The sequence below is a fragment of the Onychomys torridus genome, unplaced genomic scaffold (assembly GCF_903995425.1).
Source record: "Onychomys torridus unplaced genomic scaffold, mOncTor1.1, whole genome shotgun sequence".
Taxonomy (NCBI): domain Eukaryota; kingdom Metazoa; phylum Chordata; class Mammalia; order Rodentia; family Cricetidae; genus Onychomys; species Onychomys torridus.
This window is the reverse complement of record NW_023414046.1, coordinates 3,489,041-3,514,160: the sequence shown is the minus strand read 5'-3', so window position 1 is coordinate 3,514,160 and position 25,120 is coordinate 3,489,041. Positions and strand designations below refer to the sequence as shown.

The window sequence follows — 25,120 nt, the reverse complement described above, 5'->3', positions numbered from 1 at the left end:
AAGAAACAAGGATACAATGGTGATCAGCATTTGTCCATGAGCAGCAATGTTCTGGGGTTCATTAAAGCATGAGTGAATCACAGAGTCTAAGCATTAGAAGAAGGCATAGACACAGCCCAGTTTGGAATATGTCTCTGACAGTTTGGTAGACATATTTTCATTTTCCCCCTGCAGACTGCTCTATCTCTCTGAATGCTACAAAGAAAGCAGCCTCTTCTCTGAGGCTCTGTAAGCCTGTAAGTTCTGTCTGTGTTAAGCTCCTTTAACCAGACCAGGTACTACTATGGCAGCAAGCTTGGAGCAGTGAGCACCAACAATCTTCCCTAATTTAGTTGACTCAAATACTTTCTCTACTATCATTTTTCTGGTGTACATGCAATTTGGAGGAACAATAAGATCAGCACACATTTCATGAGAGTTGTTTCCTGGGGAAAACACAAAATATGCATGTATTTACCCACCCAAATGGGGACTAACAACACAACCAAATATGGATGCCACTGAAATCCATCTTGTTAAATCAATGAGCTTAACTGGATTATAGGAATATGGAGTGTTGCAAAATATGATTACACCATGAAAAGATGTGTCACTGTGATTGGTTTAATAAGAAGCTAAAGGGTCAATAGCTAGGTACAGAGAATAGGCAGGACTTCTGGGAAAAGGAACTGGGGATGAATCTAGGCATGCAGAGGAGATGCCAGCAAGATGCAGAATGAGTTGGAGGTACAGAATGAAAGGTAAAAAGCCACGTGGTAGTACATAGATTCAAAAAAAAAAATGGGATAACTTAAGATACAAGAGCTAGTTAGGAACAAGCCTAAGGTATAGGCCAAGCTTACATAATTAATAAGTCTCCCTGTTTTTATTTGTGAGCTGGCATCCCAAAGAAATATATGGCTACCAAGAAGCCATTTATAGGGACAAAGGGGACTCAAAGATAATTGCCCCCATGAAACTCCAATCTAGCATGAGATAAAGATTATGAACACTGGACACCTGGAACACACTGCCCACTTGCAGGTATTCCCATAGGTTAAAGGGTGCCCTATCTTTGTGGTTCAATTAAAGCCTCATCTAAACAGCATAACTGGCATGAGTTTCTTCACGGGAGTTAAACACAGGGAATCCTGTCAGATTCAGGTTCTTCTTGAAGGTATTGAGTGGTTATTTCCTATCTTAGTCAGTTTCCCTTTAGGATGGAATGTTTTAGTCTCCAGGAACTGGCTACACAAGAGCATAGTCATCAGGTTTCTCCATTTTGTATTCATTATCAAATATTTGCAGTTGAAATAGTATGTTTTACAGAAAATTTTTGTACATTGCCACATTTTTAGAATTTTCCTCAGTATGAACTTTTGATATTTTCTAAGACATGAACATCACTTAAAGGGTTTCACAAGTTTTTCATGTTCAAAATGATTCTCTAGTGTGGAGCCTCTAGTGGTCCCTAAAGACATAGCTTGGATATGTCTTTACTATGGAAACTTTCTCCACAGATGTATTTTTTGATGTTTTCTTAGACATGAGTGGCAGGTAAAGTCTTTGCCACATGCAATATATTTGTAAGGTTTCTCACCTCTATGAATTTTCTGATGCAGCCTAAGATACAAGTCAGTGGTAAAGGGTTTCTCACATTAACATTTGTAACGTTTCTGTCTAGAATGAAATTTCTGATGAAATCTAAGGTATGAGCCACTGGTGAAGGATTTCTCACATTCACTACATTTGTGAGGTATGAATTATCTGATGCACTCTAACATATGACCTACTGGTAAAAGATCTGTCACATTCACTGCATTTGTAAGGTTTCTCTCCTGTATAAATTCACTGATGGGTTCAAAGTTGGTATTTCTATATAAAGCATTTGCCACATTCATTACATTTGTAGGTTTCTCTCCTTTATGAATTTGCTGGTGTTCTCTAAGTTTGCCTTTCAGGTTAAAGCATTTACCACATTCACTGCATTCATAAGGTTTCTCCCAAGCATGAATTTTCTGATGTATCTTAAGATGTTGTTTCTTGATAAAGGATATATCACATTCACTACATTTGTAAGGTTTCTCACCTCTATGAATTTTCTGATGCAGTCGAAGATATGAGCCAGTGGTAAAGGATTTCTGACATTCACCACATTTGTAAGGTTTCTCTCCGGTATGAAATTTCTGATGTATTCTAAGATATGACCCACTGGTAAAGGATTTCTCACATTCATTGCATTTATAAGGTTTCTCACCTGTATGAGTTCTCTGATGCAATTGAAGAGATGAACAACTGGTAAAGGATTTCTTACATTCACTACATTTGTAAGGATTCTCTTCTGCATGAATTTTCTGATGGCTTCTAAGATCTGAACCAACTGAAAAGGATTTCTCACACTCACTACATTTATAAGGCCTCTCTCCTGTATGAACTGTCAGATGTCTCCTCAGCTGTTGTTTCTGGATAAAGCCTTTGCCACATTCATTACATTTGTAAGGTCTCTCACCTGTATGAATGTTCTGATGCAATTGAAGAGATGAAGTACTGGTAAAGGATTTCTCACAATCACTACATTTAAAAGGCCTCTTTCCTGTATGCATGGTCTGATGTCTTCTAAGTTGGTGTTTCTGGATAAATGATTTCTCACATTCATTGCATTTGTATGGTTTCTCACCTGTATGAATTCTCTTATGCAGTCGAAGAGATGAACTACTGCTAAAGGATTTCTGACATTCACTGCATTTGTAAGGACTCTCTTCTGCATGAATTTTCTGATGGCTTCTAAGATCTGAACCAAGTGAAAAGGATTTCTCACATTCACTACATTTGTAAGGCTTCTCTCCTGTATGAATTGTCTGATGTCTCAAAAGCTGTTGTTTTTGAACAAAATCTTTGCCACATTCATTACATTTGTAAGGTCTCTCACCAGTATGAAATTTCTGATGCAGTCGAAGAGATGAACTACTGCTAAAGGATTTCTTACATTCACTACATTTGTAAGGATTCTCTTCTGTATGAATTTTCTGATGGTTTCTAAGATCTGAACCAACTGAGAAGGATTTCTCACACTCACTACATTTATAAGGCCTCTCTCCTGTATGAATTGTCTGATGTCTCCTCAGCTGTTGTTTCTGGATAAAGCCTTTGCCACATTCATTACATTTGTAAGGTCTCTCACCCTTATGAATGTTCTGATGCAATTTAAGGTATGAACTACTGGTAAAAGATTTCTCACATTCACTACATTTATAAGGCTTCTCACCTGTGTGAATGTTCTGATGCAGGCGAAGAGATGAACTACTAGTAAAGCCTTTCCCACATTCACTGCATTTGTATGGTTTCACACCTGTATGAAATTTCTGATGCAATCTAAGATATGAACTACGGGCAAAGGATTTCTCACATTCAGTGCATTTATAAGGCCTCTCTCCAGTATGAATTGTCTGATGTCTCCTAAGATGGTCTTTCTGGAAAAAAGACTTGTCACATTCATTACATTTGTAATTCTTCTCCCCAGTATGAAGTTTCTGATGAGTTCTGAGATGTGTCTGCTGGGTAAAACACTTGCCACATTCCCCACACTTGTAAGGTTTCTCCCCTGTATGAATTCTTTGATGTGTTTTAAGTTTGGCTTTCTGAAAAAAAGATTTACCACATTCAATGCATTTGTAAGGTTTCTCTCCTGTGTGAATCCTCTGATTTGTTTTAACACCTAAAGCAATGGAAAGGGATTTATCACATTCATTAAGTCTGTCAAGTTTCTCTCCACTATGGCTACTATCATGGTATTCAAGGTGTGACAAAATACAGAAGTTACTACACTGTTTACATTCATGAGACTTCTCTCCTCTATGAAGTTTCTGATGTTTTCCAAGATCTGAGCAGCAAATGAAGGACTTGTCATCATCAGTAAATTTGTAAATTTTCTCTCCAGGCTGGAGTCTGTAATGTCTTTTAAATTCTGATAAATCATAAAAGCACTTACTACTTTCAGTACATCTGTAGGGTTTTTCTCCACAGTGGATGTTGTTATGTACTTTGAGTTGTGATAGAGGCAGAAAAAAACTACCACATTCTGTACAGTTATGAGGTTTCTCCTCTGTATGGGATCCTTTATGTCTACTGAGGACTGAGTATATCTTGAAGCATTTTCTACATTTCTGGCATTGCTGTGGTTTCTTTCCATTGTGGAGTCCTTCCACTGTGAGTTTTTGTCGAGAGTCAAAAGATTTATCATTCTCTGTATTTTTGTGTTCTTCCTTTCCAGTGTGGATTCGTAGATTTTGGCTAATGATGGAACACAAATTTAAACAGTTTACACAGTCCTTATATTTGAAAGGTTCTTCTCCCGTGTTCCCACTTCTTTGTCTGGTTGAGTTTAATAATTCAACAAGGGCATCTGTTTGATTTCCAAATTTATACTTCTTGCTGTTTTCCACAGTATCACTTGTGTCATAAGGTATACATGAAAAAAATTCATGTATAACTTTGCAAAGATCATTACATTTAAAAGCCTTCTCTTGGATATTCACATAATCATGGACAATATGCTTTGAGCCATGGTGAACGTCTTTTTTATATTCAACATACATGTGATGGTTGTCTGGAAAATTAGCACAATTAAGGATTATAGCAATTGATTCATGAATAACAGATTCAATAACTGAATTTCTATTAAAAAAGGTGAACAAACAATTCTTAGGAATAGAGTTTTGAGCACATGCCTTTTGCACTTAACTATCATTATATGGAAGTGCAGAACCTCCACTCAAACTAATTTCCTTCTCATTCTTATCTAAACCTTGTAGAAGGTCAAATAAGTGATTGAACAAAAATGAATTCTGAGAAAGGAGCTCTTTGAAGGATCATATGAAGGAAGATCCCCTATTTCCTTGTTGTGTAGTCATCTGAGACACAGTCATATCATGTTGCCTTCTTTGGTTAGGAACTTATTTTGTAACCCAGGCTGGAATGAAACTCACCTCTTGCTTCATCCTCCCCAATGCTATGATTAAAACCATACCAAGACTAAATATAGAGACTATATCTCAAACAATAAGTAAATAAACAAAAATAACATGCTCACCATAAAAAAACCTCTTTCTTTAATTAAAAATCTCTCCTTTTGAGGGCTCTAATGGATTTCTTTGAAAAGGGGAAATAGAATGAATATTGTGAGTGGAATGGGGTGGGGATGGGAACAGGAGAGAACAGGTTGAGGAGCAAGAATGGAGGGAGAGAATATGGGAAGAGACAACTGGAATTGGAGGGCACTGGCGTGTGTGTGTGTTTGTGTGTGTGTGTGTGTGTATGTGTGTGTGTAAACTTAATGCAGTAGAAACTCAGCAGGATTCTATGAGGGTGACCTCAGGAAGAACTAGAAACAGAGGATTCAGAGCCTGAACTAGCTATCCTCTGTAACCAGGTAAGGCTTACCATGGTGGGACTGGGATACCAACTGAGGCATACAACCTTCCACCTACAATCTATCCCACCTGCCAGATGTGCTGGGACAATGGAGGTGCAGAATTTGTGGGAGTGGCCAACCAATGACTGGTCTAATTTGAGGCCAACATCATGAAAAGAAGCCCATGCCCAAAATTGCCTGGATGACTAGGAACCTGAGGCTAGATAGCCTTGAGACATATGATAGAAAAAAAAAAATCAATAAAATGATTCCTAATGATTTTCATAGATACTCACACATCAGTGTCTAGTCTAATCATCATCAGAGAGGCTACCAGCGGCATCTAATGGGAACAGATGCAGAACCCACGGCCAAACATTAGGCGGAGTTCAAATTGGACATCTCTATCAGGTCTGTCCTCTTGGAGCTCAGCGAAGTCCAAGGAATAAGAGGAAGAAGTGTGGGAGCCAGAGAGATCAAGGACACCAGGAGAACACAGCCCACAGACAACAGCTAGGTAAGACTTCATAGGGGCTCACAGAGACTGAAGGGGCAGTCATGGAGAATGCATTGGTCTGCCCTAGGTCCTCTGCATATATGTGATGGTTGTTAGGTTGGTGTTTTTGTGGGACCATTAACAGGGAGAGTGGGGACATCTCTAACTCCTTTGACTGCTTCTGAAACCCTTTCCTCCTACTGTGTTGCCTCATCCAGTCTTAATGTGAGAGACTGTATAGTCCTTGTTTTTGTGTTTGTTTGGCTTTTTTTTGTTTGCTGTTTTGGGTTGGGTTTGTTTGTTTGTTTGTTTGTTTGTTTCAAGACAGGGTTTCTCTGTGTAGCCTTGGCTTTCCTGGAACGCACTCTGTAGACCAGGCTGGCCTTGAGCTCAGAGATCTGCAGGCCTCTGCCTCCTGAGTGCTGGGATTAAAGGGATGGGCCATCACTGCCCTGCTGTGTACAATCTTATTAAATTTTGTTATGCTATGTTCGGTTGAGATATCTGAGAGGCCTGCTCCCGTCTGAAAGGAAACAGGGGGAGTAAATCTAGGTAGAGGGGAGGATAGGGGAGATGAGAGGAGAACATTGAGGGGAAACTTGTGACCAGATACACTGAAAATGAAAACCAAAGAAAACTCATTTTTTAAAAAATCAGAAACAAGTATACTGCAATGTATGTCCTTTCCCTAAATATTCTCTTTTCTTTGAACTTTGAGGTTTTCAGTAAAAACAAGTAAGAGGGCTAGAGAGATCAGGCAGTATATATCATTGGTTACTCTTCCAGAGAACACAAAAAATATAAAGACAGCACCATGAAAAGATTATGTTGATAACCAGCCTTTCCCTTATTTCTGGAAGTCTCTAGATAGTCCAGGGAGTTTACATACACACAAGTATGTAAATAAAAATGATAACTAAGGAATTCTACAAGAAGAGCATTCTTACCTAAAAAGACTAGATTGCTGTAATTCTCCAACATCACATCCATGTACAAAGCTCTCTGAGCATAGTCTAGACATTCCCACTCTTCATGAGAGAAGTCCACAGCCACATCCTGGAATGTCAACCAACCCTGTAATGGAAAATTACACATTTACTGTGAGCTACTGGACAAAATGCTTCCCTAGGTAAAAGACACCTAAAAACTTAGAGATACTTTCGTGATACAGGTAAGGTACGAATATTAGTTTCAAATATAAGTTTTCAAAATGTGCTACAGAGATGGCTCAGCGGTTAAAAGAACTGGCTGCTCTTCCAGAGGACTATAGTTTGGCTCCCAGCACCCAGATGGCACCATTCAGTTCCATGGGATCCAATGGTCTCTTCTAAATTCTACAGGCAGGGGACACAGGTAGCACTCACACATATATTCGGTCAAATATACCCACACACATAAGATAAAACTGAAAGTTAATTTTAATAAAAGATACTTTCTAGAATAGTCACTCTATATTGTTTTTCCTATCTCTGTAAAAACAGGATGACATAACAGTATCACAATCAGCAAATTTTTAAGGAACATAAGATACATACTTAAGGTCTAGATGCAGGAATGTACCTTTACAGAGCCTGTCTTGAAATCAATGAGGATCACAGAGTCATATCTCATAAGGAAAATTTAGAATAAGCAAAACTCAAAAAATTTGCTTCCAAATTCTACAACTCTCATCTTTGCTCAAATATGGATGCTATAGCAATCCTCTTTGCAGCTGAGCCTCACATGACTCTAGTCTTACATTCAGTTCAGATCCTGAGCCCTAGATACAATCCTGCATACTCTCTACAATGAAGAGGTAGAATATGGAATGCAGAATTCACAGATAAATTAAAAGTCAGAGATCTTTCTTTAAATAGTAGAGTATAACATCAGTGCATACATCCAATATGCAAAATAAGCCACAGAACCAACTATTCTGTGAAGTTTTTTATGAAAATATTTATAGGCATGAACTAAAAAGAAAAATCGTATCTAAATTTTTCTAAAAGTAGATACAACCAATTTTTATGAAGAACAATTTCAGAAATTCCATATGGAGTTTCACTATAGGATGAGAAAAATATTTACAAATAAACACTGTATGTGACAATGCACTCAAATGAAGTACAAAGACTTTATGTGTTTGAAATGAAGGTAGTAAGTCTGTGACAATTACTCTAACTCCCTATTAGTTTTTAATATATTACAGCTCATGAGATTTGCTCAATTGAAAATTCCAATCTTCAAATTTCAACTCTATTCTTTTCTTCAGTATTTGAGCTGAATTGTCTAACAGGACTTAGTTTTGCATAGATAGAATTATTTATGATTTCTCCTTCATTTTTCCAAAAATAGAAGACATGAGGTTATATATTGGCTCTATACTGAATGTGCACCACAAATGTAAACCTGGGGGCTCAGAAGTAAAGGATATTTGCTGTTCTTGCAGAGAAACTGAGCTTCATTGTCTCCACACATACATCAGCTCAATACAGTATCTAACTCTAGTGCCAAGGGTTAGGGCTTCACAGCAATCATGTAGGCATGCAGTGTACAGAAAAACGTGCAGATGAACTCTCACATACTTAAATTAAAATATTTTTAAACAATGAAAAGGAAACCTGTCCTTTGCAACAATTCTTCAAAGTTTCTACATATGTAATCTATAGCTTCAGGGAAAGATAAAACATAGGGTCAGAGAGCCTTCTTCCTCCAAAAGAAAAGAAGAGAGTAACGTCATTAAAAGAGACATTTATTTATGCTTGAAAATTGATGGCTTATATACAGCACCAAGTCAATGTTCTTTAGGAAATTCTTACTAATATATTCAACATGATGCAATAGAGAGGCAGAGACATTAGTGCTTGCAAGCTGTCTGAAAAATAAAACAAAACAAGAGAAAATACTGCTCTGTCAATTGAGAACTTTGCACCAAGCACTTCTTATCTAGAGAATGATGTGAGCAGGATCATCTCTTCTAAGACAAAAAGATTTCAGGTGTCAATACACCCATCATCACTGTGTGACAGCAAATGCAAAAGAGAATCCAGTATATTGAAATTTACATATCCTTACAAAAACATCCGTTTTTACACAAGAGCAAGCCACATATTCCTTACATTATCTATCTGTGCTTCCTCGGATGCTGTAATATTTAGTACTAGGATTCAAGACAGTGCATCTCTTCTAACTCTACATTTCCACAAATTGCTCAGTCATGTCAGCCAAAGTTTCATTGGACTTTGATAGTCACTATCATAAACCTGGCTTTGGAAAACTGACCAAATATGGCATGCAATCTATGCTGCACATGAAATCTTCCTTCCTCTCTAATATTTAAGGACACAAGTCCATTCTTTATAGGAAATGGTCATCAATATAGTTCTTTGATTGATTAACCCCTGAATTTGGGTCCTCATAGAAATAACCGACGAAGGCTACAATGGGACAAGGCTGTGCTACAGAGCTGAAAGATTTAAGGACTTAATTCCAACAATCAGAAAAGAAAATGAAAGACAGAACACTAGAAAATAAACACTTGAGAAGATGTGGTGATTTGAATAGGAATGGCCCCATAGGCTCATAGGTTTGAATGCTTGGTCAACAGGGACTAAAACAATTAGGAGATGTGGCTGTATCACTAGGGGTAGGCTACGGCATTTTCAGAAGCTCAAGCCAGGTCCTGTCTTTTATTCCTGCTAACTGCTGATCCAGATGAACTCTTGGCTCCTTCTCCAGTACCATGTCTGCCTGTACAATAAAGGTCTAGACTTCCCAACCTGTAAAACAGGCCCAATTAAATGTTTTCCTTTATAAGAGACACTGTGGTCATGGTGTCTCCCCACAGCAATAGAAACCCTAAGTCAGATGACATTAGCAGAGGAAGAGAAATAAATGCTCACATGGTTTCAATAATAACAATTTTCAAAGAAATGTGGACTTGATACTGACCTGGGCTGCGTCTACAGGAGAATCATCCATTCTTCCTATTGGTCTTCTCTGAGTTTCTGTCTCAGCAATAAACACCAGAACTCTTCTTGATATTTCACATTAAGGTATGAAAAATACAAAGCTAATATTAACACAATGTTACAGACAATGCCAAAACACATAAGAACATGAAAACATAAAATGATACTAAGGGCCTTCTCAACATTCCTACAGACAGGGGAGCATGGAAAGATATATTTTGAGTGGTGAAATAAAATAACTATTAACATTATCGTTGCACCCAGAAACAGGGGCTCTTAAAATTCATGGAGAAGGAAGTTTACTTGAAGAAAGTTATGAAATAACACAGCTCATGCACTCAAGCAGCACTGAGGCAAAACATTTATAGATATGCTGAGGGTCAGAAAAGTTAATGAAGAATGAATAGTAACTAAGTAAGTAAAATAAACTCAGCTGATTTCCTTCACACAAGTTGCTTCGTGCCAATACACACAGAGGACCTTGGGATGAGAAGAGCTTTAAATGGAATTAGGAAGGGAAAAGAACAAGTATTCGAGGACCGACTTTCGTTGCATCACAAAAAGCAGGTGACAGTAGTCACCATTCAGGAATGAAGTTCACTTGAGGATAAGCCCCGAAACCATCATACAGCCTTGAGCGTCATGAATGAACAAGTCAGCACTGTGTTCTTCACATGGAATGAGACAAGAAGAGTGCAGTTTTTATTTTCAGCACCACAGGTTCAATCTCAGGAAAAGCACGGCTCCCATACTGATCCAGGGCAGGGGAAAATTGTTGGTTCTACAGATAATTATACAAAGTCACCTCCAATACAAAGACATGGTCACTCTCCCGGATAAGTCACTTCCTGAGAAGAGGTCCTGAGGGGCTCTAACACATTCTATCACTAACACTGCTGTCAGCATTTCTACATGGCAGGAAATATCTAGAACGCTATCTGACTCTTTGAGCACACTTCATTTCATTCTTCCTGGCAGATACAGTACATTTATTTACCATGTGTATCATACTGTCTTGGCGAACAGACACATCATGTAATGGCTCAGTCTACCTGCCAAATACCATGTTTTTTCTCAACGCAATAAACTTGTCGTCAGATCTAGTTACAACATTCTCATCATCGTCTAAGCAGACTGTACACTGGTCATTGAGGTAAAGTGTACCAGTCCAACTTACTCCTCCTCTCACGGGGGCTTGTGTTCTGCCTAAGTTGTATGCAAACCTTCGTGTGAGAATATTGATCATTTGTAACCCATGTGAATACACGAATATGTAGACTATTCCAATTTAACTCACATATGTCTTTAAATGCAATGTCTGTGTGCTAAATGTTCTAGGCAATGTCAAAGCACAATTATCAAGGAGGAGGCATGGCAGAAACCACCTCATGGCTGACAAGGAGAAAAGACTTGACAGGACTGCACAGGGATAAGGCATTTCATGGCATGCTCTTGGGATTAGTCAATGATTATGTCAGAACTTTCAAAATCCTACCAAGTGTGGAAACACCTTACCAGCCATGCCTTGATAATCTTCCAGGGAGTTCTCATGTTCACAATCAGCATGAACTATGTCAACAATGAGATCCCTCAGTTTTTCACTGCTATAGATTTCCATCCAGTGATCAACTTCGTACTTCTACACAAATGTAAGATTCTTGTGGCACTGGTCTATTCTCTTGGCATATGTATTATGTGTTAAGTTGGTTCAAGTAACAAAAAATAAAAACTCATTCTGAATGTCAGAATAGTATTACTAAACAACGTTTTAATGACCATGGCACCATTATATGTATAGCTCTTTATATGTATTACATTGAGTTTTATTTATAGAATCATAAATAGTTCTCTTGACAGTGAATGGACACTTGAATGGTTTCTTACCTACATATTCCTGTAGTATTTCAGAAAGGCAATGTGAAAGCAGACATCATTTAATACTACCATCATTCTACCTGACAATACCTTGTGATGGAATGGACCGATCCTATGCTTATCTGTCATGATTTGGGGAAATTGCTCTACTCATTCCCTCACATTGAAAACAGGCAGCTGTAAGATTCTTATGACGAAATTTAAAGAGTAGTTGAAAAAGAATCTATGTAAATGAAACACCAAAATCTCTCAGAATTAATCACATATATTTATCAACTACACTCATAAGAGCTAAGCCAGAAGAATGACCACCAAATGAATTCAGAATATTCATGCTATCATCAACAAAGTTAAGACAATAAAATGAAGATAAGCTTGTAACTCTAAAATCTACAATATGAAGGAACAGGTGAGAAATTCTTAATTTTGACAAAGGGAACAAAAATAGTCCAACAGTTTCACTAATCCTACCCAGCAGAAAGCAAAGGATACATGAAATGGAGAATTCATATTTTTAACTAACAAAAGGGGAAGGACCTGAACAGAAACAGGATGTGTCCTCCCTAAAGGTGGCTTCATGGGAACATCAGTGGAACTCACAGCAGTAACATGAAATTGGATAGCAATGTAGGGATGGTGGTGAAATGCAGCAAGAAAAAAAACTTCCAGGGAGCAACACCACATGCAGCCAACTCTCCTCAGAAAAGAATATGCATGAGCTTCAGGGACCGCAGGTTCAACTGCAAACCACAGCACTCAATGTAATTTGTTGCTCAATGCATTTCACATATGAACCACATGGAAGAGATTTTTGGCTGTGACTTACATTACAATTAACATAAGCCCTTAATCCAAGTTTCCTGATGTAGATGCTGAGTCCTGTTGGGCCATCATGAACCATTAGTAGAAGAACTATGTCTCTTTCCATGTCACATCTTACTGATTGACATGTGTAGAGGTTTTGGAGCACTGGAAGGCCATGGTAGAAATTAATAACATAGAGACTAAAGGAAGAATACAGGAGTCAATGCATAGACTTGCTACAGTAAAAAGACACAAACACTCAGTGTCTAAAAATGTCTTGGAAACCTGGTGTAGCATTCAAACTGCTAAAAGTGCTCTACAGTCTACTGGGAGAGAAGAATCATTAATGGCTATACCCAGACACTGATCCTGTGTCCTGCAACACCAACTTGCCATGCAAGGTATGCCCATCAGTATAATACTGCCTAGACTACTTTGTGGGTAACAGAAGGCTTTCTGGTTCTATCTGAGGCAAATTTCACAGTGGAAATACACAAACTACTATGGAAAATGGCCAAATGCCAATGAATGTAAAGGTACAGGCCCCAGCAGGGAATCTACCCATGACATTTTGCTACATGTAGAAATACTGGAACTGCCTTTAAATAGTTCTGCTCACAGCCTGGTGCTGCTTTCAGACTGGACCCAATAATTTTGTTTGCAACAGGAAATAATTATTTCAGAGACAGAAAACTCCATATTACCACACACAAATCTCAGGAACCCTTACAGTGAAATGTGGAGTGTGGGCTGTGACTTAAGGAAACTGGTACTGTCATATCACATGGCTGTTGGGAGTTATGAACAGGACACCCTGGCTACCTATGCAAAACCTCCCCCAAAACATACATGAAAAATGAGGGGGACGAAATGTGAAAACCACAGATGGGACAAAGGATAATAAATAAGAGGGTAATGGTGCAAACTATCTGAAAGGCTCTAAGTGCAAAGGTCATTCTGTTTAAAATCCATGTGGAAAACACAGGAGTTCGAAAACAGATGATTCTTAATTCCAGGATCATTGAAATAGCCACAATCACAAAAGAACAACAACAACAACAACAAAAAGATACTAGAAACTCTCTACCAGGACATTCTTTATATAGTGTAACAAAAATAATATGAATGAAAAAGAATCAGTATAAGCGCTAGTTGATGTCATCAAAAATTTACCAACAAGAGTAAGATATGTACAATGGAATTCTGAGAGCCAGCATTGATTATGACGCTGTTGTGAATTTACAAAATTTAACATTCCACGAACAGTGGATTTATGGCCGGCATCAATCAGGATAGTAAGGAAAAGTGGGCATAGCAGTGCATGAATTTTGAAGACAAAAACCCGGACATTTTTACTTGGTACATGACTTCCTGACCCTTGCCTGTCACATTCATGCTGAGTACTATTGTCAGCTTTCTCAGAAATAGCATAAAAAAATTCTTGCTCTAATCACAGATGCTGTTTCAAATTCACCAATATTAAATGTCGAAGGAGAATGTGGCCCATGATTTAATTCTGTCCTCGGCTTCAACTGAAAAAGTACATTTTCCATTTCACAGAGAATGGGAAAGTCATAGAGGAGTGGGACAAATAACAAATGACTTTACATATTTCCATCATGAAGTTCCCTGTCCAGGGCTTCAACTTAAAAACCTGGAAATTCGGGTTGGGGATTTACCTCAGTGGTAGAGTGCTTACCTAGCAAGCACAAGGCCCTAGGTTCGATCCTCAGCTCACACACACACAAAAACAAAACAAACAAACAAACAAAAAAAACCCTGGAAATTCTATTTCCTCAAACAGACACATGCTTCTGAACAGCTATAGTTTTGCACTTCAATGACTTCCATTCAAAGGGCCCTGAGAACATGACCCATGACGTAAATGGGATGGGCAAGAACATCAGAGTTCTTGGATACCATCGGTCAGTAGCACTTGTTTGAACATGAACTGTGTACAGTACACAAAGCTCAAGCTGGTTATGCCAGTGTTCAGAATGTGGAAAAGAGAGCACAACTGTCTAGGCTGATCGTCCCTAGGACAATCCCTCAAAGACTGCCTCATCTCCCATATCTATCCTGCCATTCTCAAATCTGAGTGCTATGTCAATGGACATCTACTTCCCAATTATCTTCCCCTACACTTTAACAAAAAACAGAGTCTTGGAAAATGCAATTTTTTTTTTTTCGGGGCTGAGGATCGAACCCAGGGCCTTGTGCTTGCTAGGCAAGCGCTCTACCACTGAGCTAAATCCCCAACCCAGGAAAATGCAATTCTTATGAATATTTATCCATGTTTTGAAGCCAGGACATCATAGAATGATACATTTTTTTTCAATTTTTTTTTTTAAATGTATGAGAACTTTGTATGTATGCCTGCATGCCAGAAGAGGGCATCAGATGCCAGATCCCATTATAGATGGTGTGAGCCTCTATGTGGTTGCCGGAAACTGAATTCAAGTCCTCTTGAAGAGCAGCCAGTGTTCTTAACCATCTCTCCAGCCCCCATAGAATGATATATTAAGGGCCATTAAAGAAAATAACTGTCAACCGCACCAGGCTGCAAGGTGATTAGGATGACAGAATTATACACCACACTGCATTTCTGAATTTATCATACAAGAAAAATGAAAGAAGACTTACATCTCCCAAAGGAACAACATGAGGAATAGACAAAGGATCATGCAATGCTCTTTTCTCCTCTGAGGATTTCTCTTTACTAAGTGAGATGTGAGACTCATTCACAAAATGCTTACACACTTCCACCATAGTTTTCCCAGGAACTCTGAGGAGCAAGAGAGACTGCAAGAAACCTATTCTCGGCCACTGAAACCACACTGCTGCAGTTCTGCAACATTTAATCTGTGAATAAAGCCAGCTGAGCAAGTTGCAAGGACTGCTCCTCCTCTTGAGAGCAGTCCACAGACAGCACTATCAACAAATCCTGAAATTAGAACCCAAAAGAGGTATTTGAGCCAGCTTTGTATCTGTACTACTTAATCACAGCACTCAGAAGACAGAGGCAGCAGAGCCCATATAAAATCAGGCTTAGTCCACATAGTGAGTTCTGAGTCAGACAGGGCAAGAGTGAAATACTTACTTAACAAAACAAAGCCCAAACCAAACACCACCACCAAGCCAATTTGGCCATGTGTGCATGGGAAGAGTGCTGTTCTTGGAACAAGGAGACATGAGACAATTTTTCTGATACAGTTGAGTGATCAAAATCATTTAAAAGGTGCTTTCTTAAAAACAAAAAAACATCAGAAGCGAACTTCTGCCCTCTGGGGTTCTACCATTGTGCTGTAAGCCTGTATTTAAGACCTCCTCCCTCCCTCCTTCAATAACCAGCATTGGGGGAAAAAAGAAGAAGAAGGAGGAGGAGGAGGAGGAGGAGGAGGAGGAGGAGGAGGAGAACGGGGGGGGGGGAGGAGGAGAAGGAGGAGGAGAAGGAGAAGAAGAAGAAGGAGAAGGAGGAGGAGGAGAGGGGGAGCGGGAGAAGGAGGAGGAGAAGGAGAAGAAGAAGAAGAGGAGGAGGAGGAGGAGGAAGAAGGAGGGATGAAGATCATGATGGGGAAACCCACAGAGACAGCTGACCAGTGCTAGTTGGAGCTCACTGACTCTGGACTGACAGCTCGGGAACCTGCATGGGACTGAACTAGGCCCGCTGAATGTGGGTGACAGCTATGTGGCTCGATCTGTTAGTGGGATCCCTGGCAGCAGGGCCAGGACTTATCCCAGGTGCATGAACTGACTTTTTGGAGCCCATTCCCTGTGGTGGGATACCTTTCTCAGCCTTGATACAATGGGGAGGGGCTAGGCTCTCCTTCAACTTGGTATGCCAGACTTTGTTGACTACCATGGGAGGCGTTACCCACTCTGAGGAGTGGATGAGGGTAGAGTGGGAGGGAGGTGAGGAGGTGGAGAAGTGGAGGGAGGGAGAACTGGGGTTGGTATGTAAAATGAAAAAAATTTTAACAAATAAATATATTTTTAAAAAAATGTAGATTAAATGGGATGGTGGTTACTTCAAATTGTATGTCCTACGTGCTAGTGAATTGTTCACTTTATTAAGATAAATGTTATTTTATACGAATGTCACCTAAAAGAAAAAATATCCTCCCATAGCATATGTACATATTTCACTTTTCCAGAATCTAAAGTGTAATATTATGGACTAAGCATGGGAAAACTGGAAAAAGAATTTACTTAGCAAAATGTTAATTTTTACAACCATAAACTTTAAAGCTTGCTAAAATACACTTCCTGATTACATAAAAATCATAAAATCTGCAGCAGTTCCTTATGTGACTAATATCTAAACAGCTCTTTAGGTATGCCTAGATGACATGGGGAAGGGCAAATCTCTTAAATAGGCAACTGATCAAACAAGCAAATTAGAAAGAATGGAGGAATTTGAATTCCAGGATCTTTGTAATTGCACAATGTCGAAGAGGACATGTTTGCAGACAACAGATAATGCAAATCTGCCACCAGATCATCCTAAAATATCCTGGGAATCATAAGGTGTCTGACGCAGCATCAGTATAAGCCCAGTTCACAGGATGTACAGTTTACTGACACAATTATTCTATCCATAGCAGATTTCAGACTCCGTGTTCTCGAGCAGCAGCAAAGAACTGATGACACCCTTGGTTCTGTCCCTGCGTGTTTCCCAGTACTTCGGCTCCTCTGACTTGAGAAATTCCTAGGCTAACTGGATGCCTGCTGTGGTTCCTAGCACTACACAGCTGAATGGTGACTTTCCCCAGGCTGCTCCATGGATCCCTGTTGCTGTGATATCAACTGTTTGTTCATGTCACCATGGCACGTAGGGTTGTGATGAACTTATAGCACAGGCATAGTTGATCTGGTTTCCGTACGTCACATGAATTTCACTACCTGATTCCATGGCAGCTGTGCCTCATGCACAAAACTTGCACGATAGTAGCCCAGCTTAACTTCCAGCATTTGCTGTGGAAGGAATCACCACACCACTGCCTGAGATATGTTAGGCAATTCTTGGCCTTTGGAAGAGGCAGAGTCAGTTTTCTTAAGAGATGTGGCTATGCACATACAACTATCATTACGTGGACATGGAGATTTTAAAAATATGTGAATATGGCCGGGGCTGGTGGTGCGTGCCTTTAATCCCAGCACTTGAGTAAGCGGCAGAGGCAGGAGGATCTCTGTGACTGTGTAGACCATCCTGGTCTACAGAGTGAGTTGCAGGATAACCATGGCTACACAGAGAAACCCTGTCTCAAAAACACAGTGCCCCACAACCACCACCACTAAAAAAAAAAAAATAAGTAAATACAGAGATGTGAAGGAACATTTTGAGAGTGAGTAATTGTAGCTGAGGGAGGTAGGGCGAATTTAATGAAACACGATATATACATGAATGCAATTCTCAAGACCATGAAAACGAATACATACCACACTGACTTAACTTTATTTCTTCAGTTTGGCCATTTCAAATCACATATCCAGGCTTTGCACTTACTCTCACACTAGCAGTGACACATCATGTTCCTCCCTGTCCTGTTATCTTGAATCCTTATGTATACCTCCAGCTTGTTTAGTTTCTTTTTTTTTTTTTAAGATTTATTTATTTATTATGTATACAGTGTTCTGTCTGCATGTGTCCTTGCAGGCCAGAAGAGGGCACCAGATCTCATTACAGATGGTTGTGAGGCACCAAGTGGTTGCTGGGAATCGAACTCAGGACCTTTGGAAGAGCAGCCAGTGCTCTTAACCTCTGAGCCATCTCTCCAGCCCCTTGTTTAGTTTCTTATTCTTAAGTTTTATGGATTTTAAGTTTATGTCCATGGATGTTGTCCATGCAGTGCTTGCAGCAGCCAGAAGAGGTCAATGGATCCTCTTGAACACTGGTTCTCCCTTTAAAAACAGTTCCTTGTGCTGTGGTGACTCGCCACCATAAAATTATTTCCACTGCTACTTCATAACTGTAATTTTGCTACTGTTTTGAATTGTAACATAAATATCTGATATGCAGATATGGTCTTAGGTGACCCTACTGACCCCAAGGGGGTGGAGACACACTGGATAAGAACTGCTGCTCTGGAACCTGAGTTACAGAAAGATGTTAAGTCACCAGGCACATAAGGGGAACTGACCCTGGGAACTGCAACAAGTGCCCTTAACTGCTGAGCCACCTGTCTAGCGCCTGGTTTATTCCTTAATTAGCTACTGTGAAGACTTAATGAAGAGTGAGACAGAATTCATGGTGTACTGAGGACACCTTCTTAGAGTGCTGGTTGATAGCTTACAAGCATAAGAACAGTAGATCTGAGATACTATGTAGAAAGACATTAAAAAGACTGTTTCGGAATTAAAGAAAAAGAAACTTAAAGATAATACAATGAGTCAAAGCCACAGACTTGTTTCTGTGAATTGACAGAAGTACTGATGTAATTTTCACCTAATCCAAACAATAAAGGAGTGAATCTCCAAGTAATGGAATTATAATTGAAATGGGGGCATTGTAGTGTACACCAATGGCATCAGTGTTACCTTATGGAGTGCTCTGGAAAGTCACCCACAAAGAAATTGAAACTGAAGAAGAAAAAGATGGGTTCCTAGAAACAAATGAATAGTTCACCTTTCTACATGGTAAAATTAGAACAGGCATTAAGCAGTGCTGAGACTGAAGCAGGAAGAGTGTCCTCTAACGGTGTCTGAGGACTGGCCAAACTTAGCACAGAATTCCCCCTTTCTTTTAGACAAACCTTATACTAATACCACAAGGGAAACGCTGCATAAAACACAAAGAAAACGAAAGCTAGAAAGTCATCATACAAAGTTGGCTTTACCTTGACAACCAAACAAATATATAGAAAGAAAAATCACAGACCAGTTGCCACGACAGACATAGACAGACACAGAGACTGTCTTTAAATAACGTTGAAACTGGATGTACGTTGATTTAATGAAAGAATGAAAGATAGTACCAACACATACAAGCTTACCAATATAAGACACCAAGGACATAGAGTCAGTAAGAGGAGAAACATGACCATGTCAACAGATCCATGAAAAGCCTGTGGTAGAATATCACAATACTCAGTATACAAGCGCTGAAGAATCTGAGAACAGAAGGAACAAACCTCAGCATAATAAAGACAATGAGACACAAGCCTAAACGTAACGCTACAAAAGAAGGCCAACTGGAATCATTTTACTATAATCCAGACAAAGAAGGGTGCCAGTCCCTCCATACTAACTCCACCCAAAGCATCAGTGCACAGACAGATCAAGGACAGAGAAAAAGAGACTGCCGAGGACAACTGTAAGAGCCGTGCCATATTGTCTGCCTAAGCTAAGTTTCTGTTGTCCTATTTCTGCTGTCACATGAGCCCTCCCTACTCCTTCCTCGGTCCCTCTTACACACCCGATCCTTGGCTCCTGGCTCCTCTCTCTCCACCGTCCACGGCTCGTTTTTCTGACTCACAGGTGAGCAGATCTGGCTGAGCAGTGTGAGACCTGCATGGGAGAAAAAGATTCTTCAGAAAGCACCTGGAGATTTCATGGAACCAAAATAAACGATGTGAAACACCTGCCAAAGGATAAACATGAAGCGGAGAAAACATCACACACATACACACCATACACACGTCTCTCTTTCTCTGAGGATGTCACTTTACTTTGTGAGGTGTGAGACTCAAACGCACAGCTCACACACATGCAGAGTAGTTTTCCCAGGAACCCTGAGGAGGAGCTGCACTTCTCCAACAGGAGATCTCTGCAAAAAACTCAGTGAGCAATATCTAGGCATTCCCACTCCTCCTATAAGAAGTCCAGAGTCACAGCACTGAATGTCAACAAACTCTGAAATAAAATACAACAGTTAGGCCACATATGCATGGGCAGATCGCTTTTCTTCAACCAAAAAAAAAAAAAAACCACGTTTTTCTGATACAGTTGAGTGATCATAATTATTCAAAAGTTGATTTCTAAAACTGTGTTTCATGAGCTTGCTCTCTATAAAATATTGTGACCTAATATACTCTGACAGCATGGATACTGCACTTGCCTGGACCTAAGATGTAACATGAGAACACAGCATTAGAAGACACATTTCTGAATGCTGTATCCACATCCTAGACTGCAAATATCTCGAAAAATTAATGGGCAGTGAAAACTTTGCCTAGTAAATGTTAATGTTTTCAGCCATAACTGGGAGCGCCGATAAAGTATATTTTCTGAATCAACCAAATCTGCATAAACCTCGTGTGATACTGTCTACAAAGTTCTGAGGGAATGCCTATTCCTCAAGGCGAAAGGCATCCATCCTCTTGAATAACCAAGTGGTAAAACGGGAGTTACAAAGCACGGGCGGCACTGTTGCACGCCTTTAATCCCAGCATTCCGGAAGCAGAGCCAGGAAGATCTCTGAGTTCGAAGCCAGCCTGGTCTACAGAGCGAGATCCAGGACAGGCACCAAAACTACACGGAGAAACTCTGTTTCGAAAAACAAAACAAACAAACAAACCCAAAGTATGGATGAATTGAAATTCCAGGAGCTTTGGAACTTCCATAATAGCAAAGAAAACCCTGTTTGCAAATAACAGGCTATGCAAATGCTCTACTAGATTATTTTATGAATTATTATAGGACAAAATTCTGAGAGCAGTAAGACAAATGAAAGAAAAATTACGATCAACTCAGTTCAAACGATCTCAAACTTACCGACAACGGAACGATATCCACAACAGAATTTTGGAAGCTGTGTCCTTCTGAGCACCTCCGCGGGCACTCCGGTCCTTCCCTCCCGCGTCCCAGCCCCGCAGCTCCTCTGACCTGGGAGGTTCCAGGGCCGCCGGGCTGCGGTTCCCGCCACTGCGCTGTGACTGTGACTTTCCCAGGCCGCCCGCGCGGAGACTGCGGCTCGGGAGGTTTCAGGTCCCGAGGACCCGCCGGGTCTTCCTCATGCAGTTCCGGATCAACGGGCTCCCGGCGTCAAACAGGGAATGGTGGAATTTCCTGTCACTTCAGCTTGGAGCCTGAAGCGGCTCCCTCTGGCCCCACCCAACACACACCGCTTCCGGTTACGTGTTTCTCTAAACCCGCCTATTGCGGGCTCCTTTTAGTTTGCCGACTCCACACTGCTGGGATTTTTTTCTCTAAACACCTCCGTCTCAGGCTGCCTTCCACACAGCTCCAGCTGTCAGCTGCCCTGGACCCGCTCTGCACAGCCTCCCCACATGCTTGCTGCCAGCCTGGACCAGAACTGCATCTGGGAGGACGCTGCACCTTAGTACCTGACCCGGATCCTGGGTCCCGAAACCTTCGGATACGAGTTATCCTGTGTCACGAGCAAGAAGGTTGATGCATGTAGTTAATATAACAAAAGTTATATTTTATTATGCTGAGGGTCTTCACACAAGGTTCACAATCAAGGCTGTGCGACGTGTATCTTAGCTGAAGGTCACATCCAGTCTCTAACAAAAGTCTCTGATTAGAGCGTCAGGATCCTAGGGAGACTCTCCAGACGCTGGGCAGATCAAGGTGGCCTCTCTCCAGATGTGCAGAGCAGAGCATTGCTCTTGGTCTCTGCTTAAATACTGTCCAGTGGGCGTCATGGGGTCTAGGACTGTGTCTAGTTGGTTATCTTGAGTGAGTGATGTCACTAAGTTCTGGATGTCACTACAGCCTTGGGTGTAGTGGGGATCCTTACTAAGCTATTTTTTCATTTCTAAAAGGTATTTAAAAAAAAAAAAAAAAAAAACTATGCTCATTACATCCTGCCTGACTTCTCATCTTGGAATACCAGCCTCCTGGGTTAAATATACACAGCAAAAGACAACAAACACCCTAAAGTCTGAGGCTCAGGTTCCACACTCCCAAAACAAATTAAAACTAAGATAAAACGCCCTTGGCTCAAAGCACATACCATGTCTGTATCCCCTAAGGAGAGAAAGTTAAATAATATCCAATATACAGAACGCAAAAACCAGAGTCATGTTTAAGATGGTCAAACCTGTAAATCATGTGATTTGACTCAAAGAGGATAGGAACAAAATGACTCGAGGACAAGAAAACACTAGTAAATACCTGAAGGAAATGAGGACAATGTAGGATATGAAAAACAAATTCAATAAGTAGTTAGAAACACTGAGAAAAAATCCAAACTGAAAGGAAACAAATGAAAAATGCAATAAGCCTATTAATATCTCAAACAGAAAATCAGGTAAGAGACAGAATATCAGGCTTGAAGATAAGGTAGAAGAGCTGGATGATTCAATCAAAGAAAATCATGAATAAAAATAAAAATGCTCCATGTAGGTAGCACTCGTTAAAGTGAAGTTTCACGTGCATGTTCTAAACTTATTTGAAATATTCTACATTTTAGACACAGTACCTTAGTCTGGAGAGCTTTACTGGGGAATCTGGATAATCATTTCCATCACTATGCAAATGAAGTGACACTTAAAAGCCATTTTTATCCTTCCCTCACAGAACTCCACTATTGCCAGACAAACATCTGGAATTACACTATTAGCAATGTTAACTTGGCAGAAGACAATTCAGTAACTCGGGATTTAGAAAGGAAAGAGGTGTCTTAGGAAGTCAGTGGTCAGTCAGCCCATTAACAGCCTAGTAATGAATTCATCCTGTGCTATCACATGGGGATGTCGTGGTTGTGCTAACTCAGAAACAAGTTGGTCTTCTGGGAAGCATACTGAAGGTGCTTTTATGGAAAACAGAAAATTCAATTTTAAAACTTAGTGGTGAATGTAGAAGCTTCTGGCTAAGCAAGATGCAGAAAATAAGCAACATAAATGTATACAACCCTAAAGAAGTCAGTTGCACCATGCCATCTATGGCTCTTGGAATATTGAGGAAGAGGTGGTGGGAAGGAAATAAGAAAGATGGGGAATGGCCATGACCTGCCATTCTCCAGACTCTACAAACTCATAATCAGTAAATGAGAGCAACTGTTCTTGCTTGCACTGGGCTCACTCAAGACCAACTCTAGCCACACTCAGACTAGGAACTGGAGAGGCTCACAGGTCTCCACCCTTTACCTCTCAATTGTGAGTATGGGTAGACTTCAAGAGAAGGGGAATCACTGTCTTTAGCTGTGTCTCTTCTGATGAGCCCATCATATAGCTCCAAACCCACATTCTTACAGATGGCCCTGGCTAATCTTGATGGATCAAAAAAAAAAATGAATAGAAATGAGCATGAGAGAGAGTTAGGGAATGAGGGAGAGAGAGAGAGATGGGGAAATAGAAGGAGGAAGATAGAGAGAAGGATGTGTACGGGCCAGGTTTGTAGGCAGTAGGGATCAGAGTGTACATGAAGCAAGGTATATAATGTAAAATGGAAAAAAGATAATAATAAAAGTTAAAATCTTTCATTTTGCCTCTTTATCAGGTTTGATATCAGGTAGTATTAATTTCATCAAAAATCTGGAAGCCTTGCCTTCATTTTACATCAAGGAGTATTTTAAATATCATCTCTGAAATTCTGACATAATTCTGTGATGAATCAATCTGCTTCTAGGGTTTTCTTTTTAATCAAGGTGTATTTATTCCTGCTTCATCGTTGTTGTTGCTTATAATTAGTTCATATTGGTGTAATTTTGGTGTGTGGTATGAATCAGGAGATTTGATCATTTCTTCTACAGTTCCTAATTTAGTTCCATGCAGTCTTTAAAGTTAGCAGGCTTCAAATATGCTTGTATACTCCTGTCTCCTGATTAGGCTGTGCAGTTAGCTTGAGTACTTCCCAAATCATGTTGACAAGAAGTCCCACATACATTGCTATCAAAGGGATGCAGACTAAATCTCCTTTAAGACTCCATCTCAGCGGGCGGTGGTGGCGCACGCCTGTAATCCCAGCACTCGGGAGGCAGAGGCAGGTGGATCTCTGTGAGTTCGAGGCCAGCCTGGTCTATAGAGCTAGTCCAGGACAGGCTCCAAAGCTATAGAAAAACCCTGTCTCAAAAAACCAAAAAAAAAAAAAAAAAAAAAAAAAAAAAAAAAAAAAAAGATTCCATCTCACCGCAGTCAAAATACCATCACCAGGACTTATAATAGATTGTGACATGAATGTGGGGAAAGGGACAGTGGTGTACAGTGCTTGAGGTAGTGTGAATTAGATAAACTATTTTAGAAAGGATTCTATATTTTTCTTAAAAACACTAGAAATAGAAGTATCCTACATACCTACATACTATACTATTTAACTATTTATCCACAGTAGCTCTTATGATTGTTGCCTACCCATGCCCATCTGCATAGGCTGAGGAAAAGAGATTCCAGAATTATACAAGCACCTTCAGAGATTCTAGCTAAGAAATAGATTTGTCATGATTATAATCAGGGCCAGGTTCCTCGGGTGTGTTCTGAGGTTTAGGCTGTGCTGTAATGATCATGACAGGTAAACAGGCATTACAGCTCTGCAGGGAAATGAGCACACAGAAATACAAATGCAGAGCTAGGAGTCTGTCCTTAAAGCACAGAGTTCATTCTGAGCCCATGGGCACCTTTCAGGTGACAGGACAGCTTGTTTCACATTGTGTTGAGTTCTATTGTTTCTCTCCATATGGGAAAAGAATGATGTCACCAGCTAATA

General features: G+C 40.1%; 1 protein-coding gene across 1 annotated transcript; it reads right to left on the bottom strand.

Annotated features, from left to right (window-relative positions):
* Nucleotides 1–832: 832 nt before the first annotated feature.
* LOC118576663 (zinc finger protein 665-like) lies at nt 833–21,494 on the bottom strand. Its single transcript, XM_036176862.1, has 5 exons — nt 21,227–21,494; nt 19,929–20,020; nt 9,816–9,900; nt 6,833–6,959; nt 833–4,585 (listed from the first exon to the last, which is right to left on the bottom strand). The coding sequence occupies exons 3-5, from the start codon at nt 9,843–9,845 to the stop codon at nt 1,743–1,745; spliced, it is 3,000 nt and encodes a 999-aa protein (XP_036032755.1). The 5' UTR covers nt 9,846–9,900; nt 19,929–20,020; nt 21,227–21,494; the 3' UTR covers nt 833–1,742.
* Nucleotides 21,495–25,120: the final 3,626 nt, after the last annotated feature.

Bases quoted from the DNA above. Each gene is read 5' to 3' on its own strand.
- LOC118576663 (XM_036176862.1), bottom strand. From the start codon at position 9,845: ATGGATGATTCTCCTGTAGACGCAGCCCAG. The intron at 6,960-9,815 runs GTCAGTATCAAG...TTTCCATTACAG, and splicing joins CTCCTGTAGACGCAGCCCAG to GGTTGGTTGACATTCCAGGA. The intron at 4,586-6,832 runs GTAAGAATGCTC...CTAATTTTCCAG, and splicing joins CAGCAATCTAGTCTTTTTAG to ACAACCATCACATGTATGTT.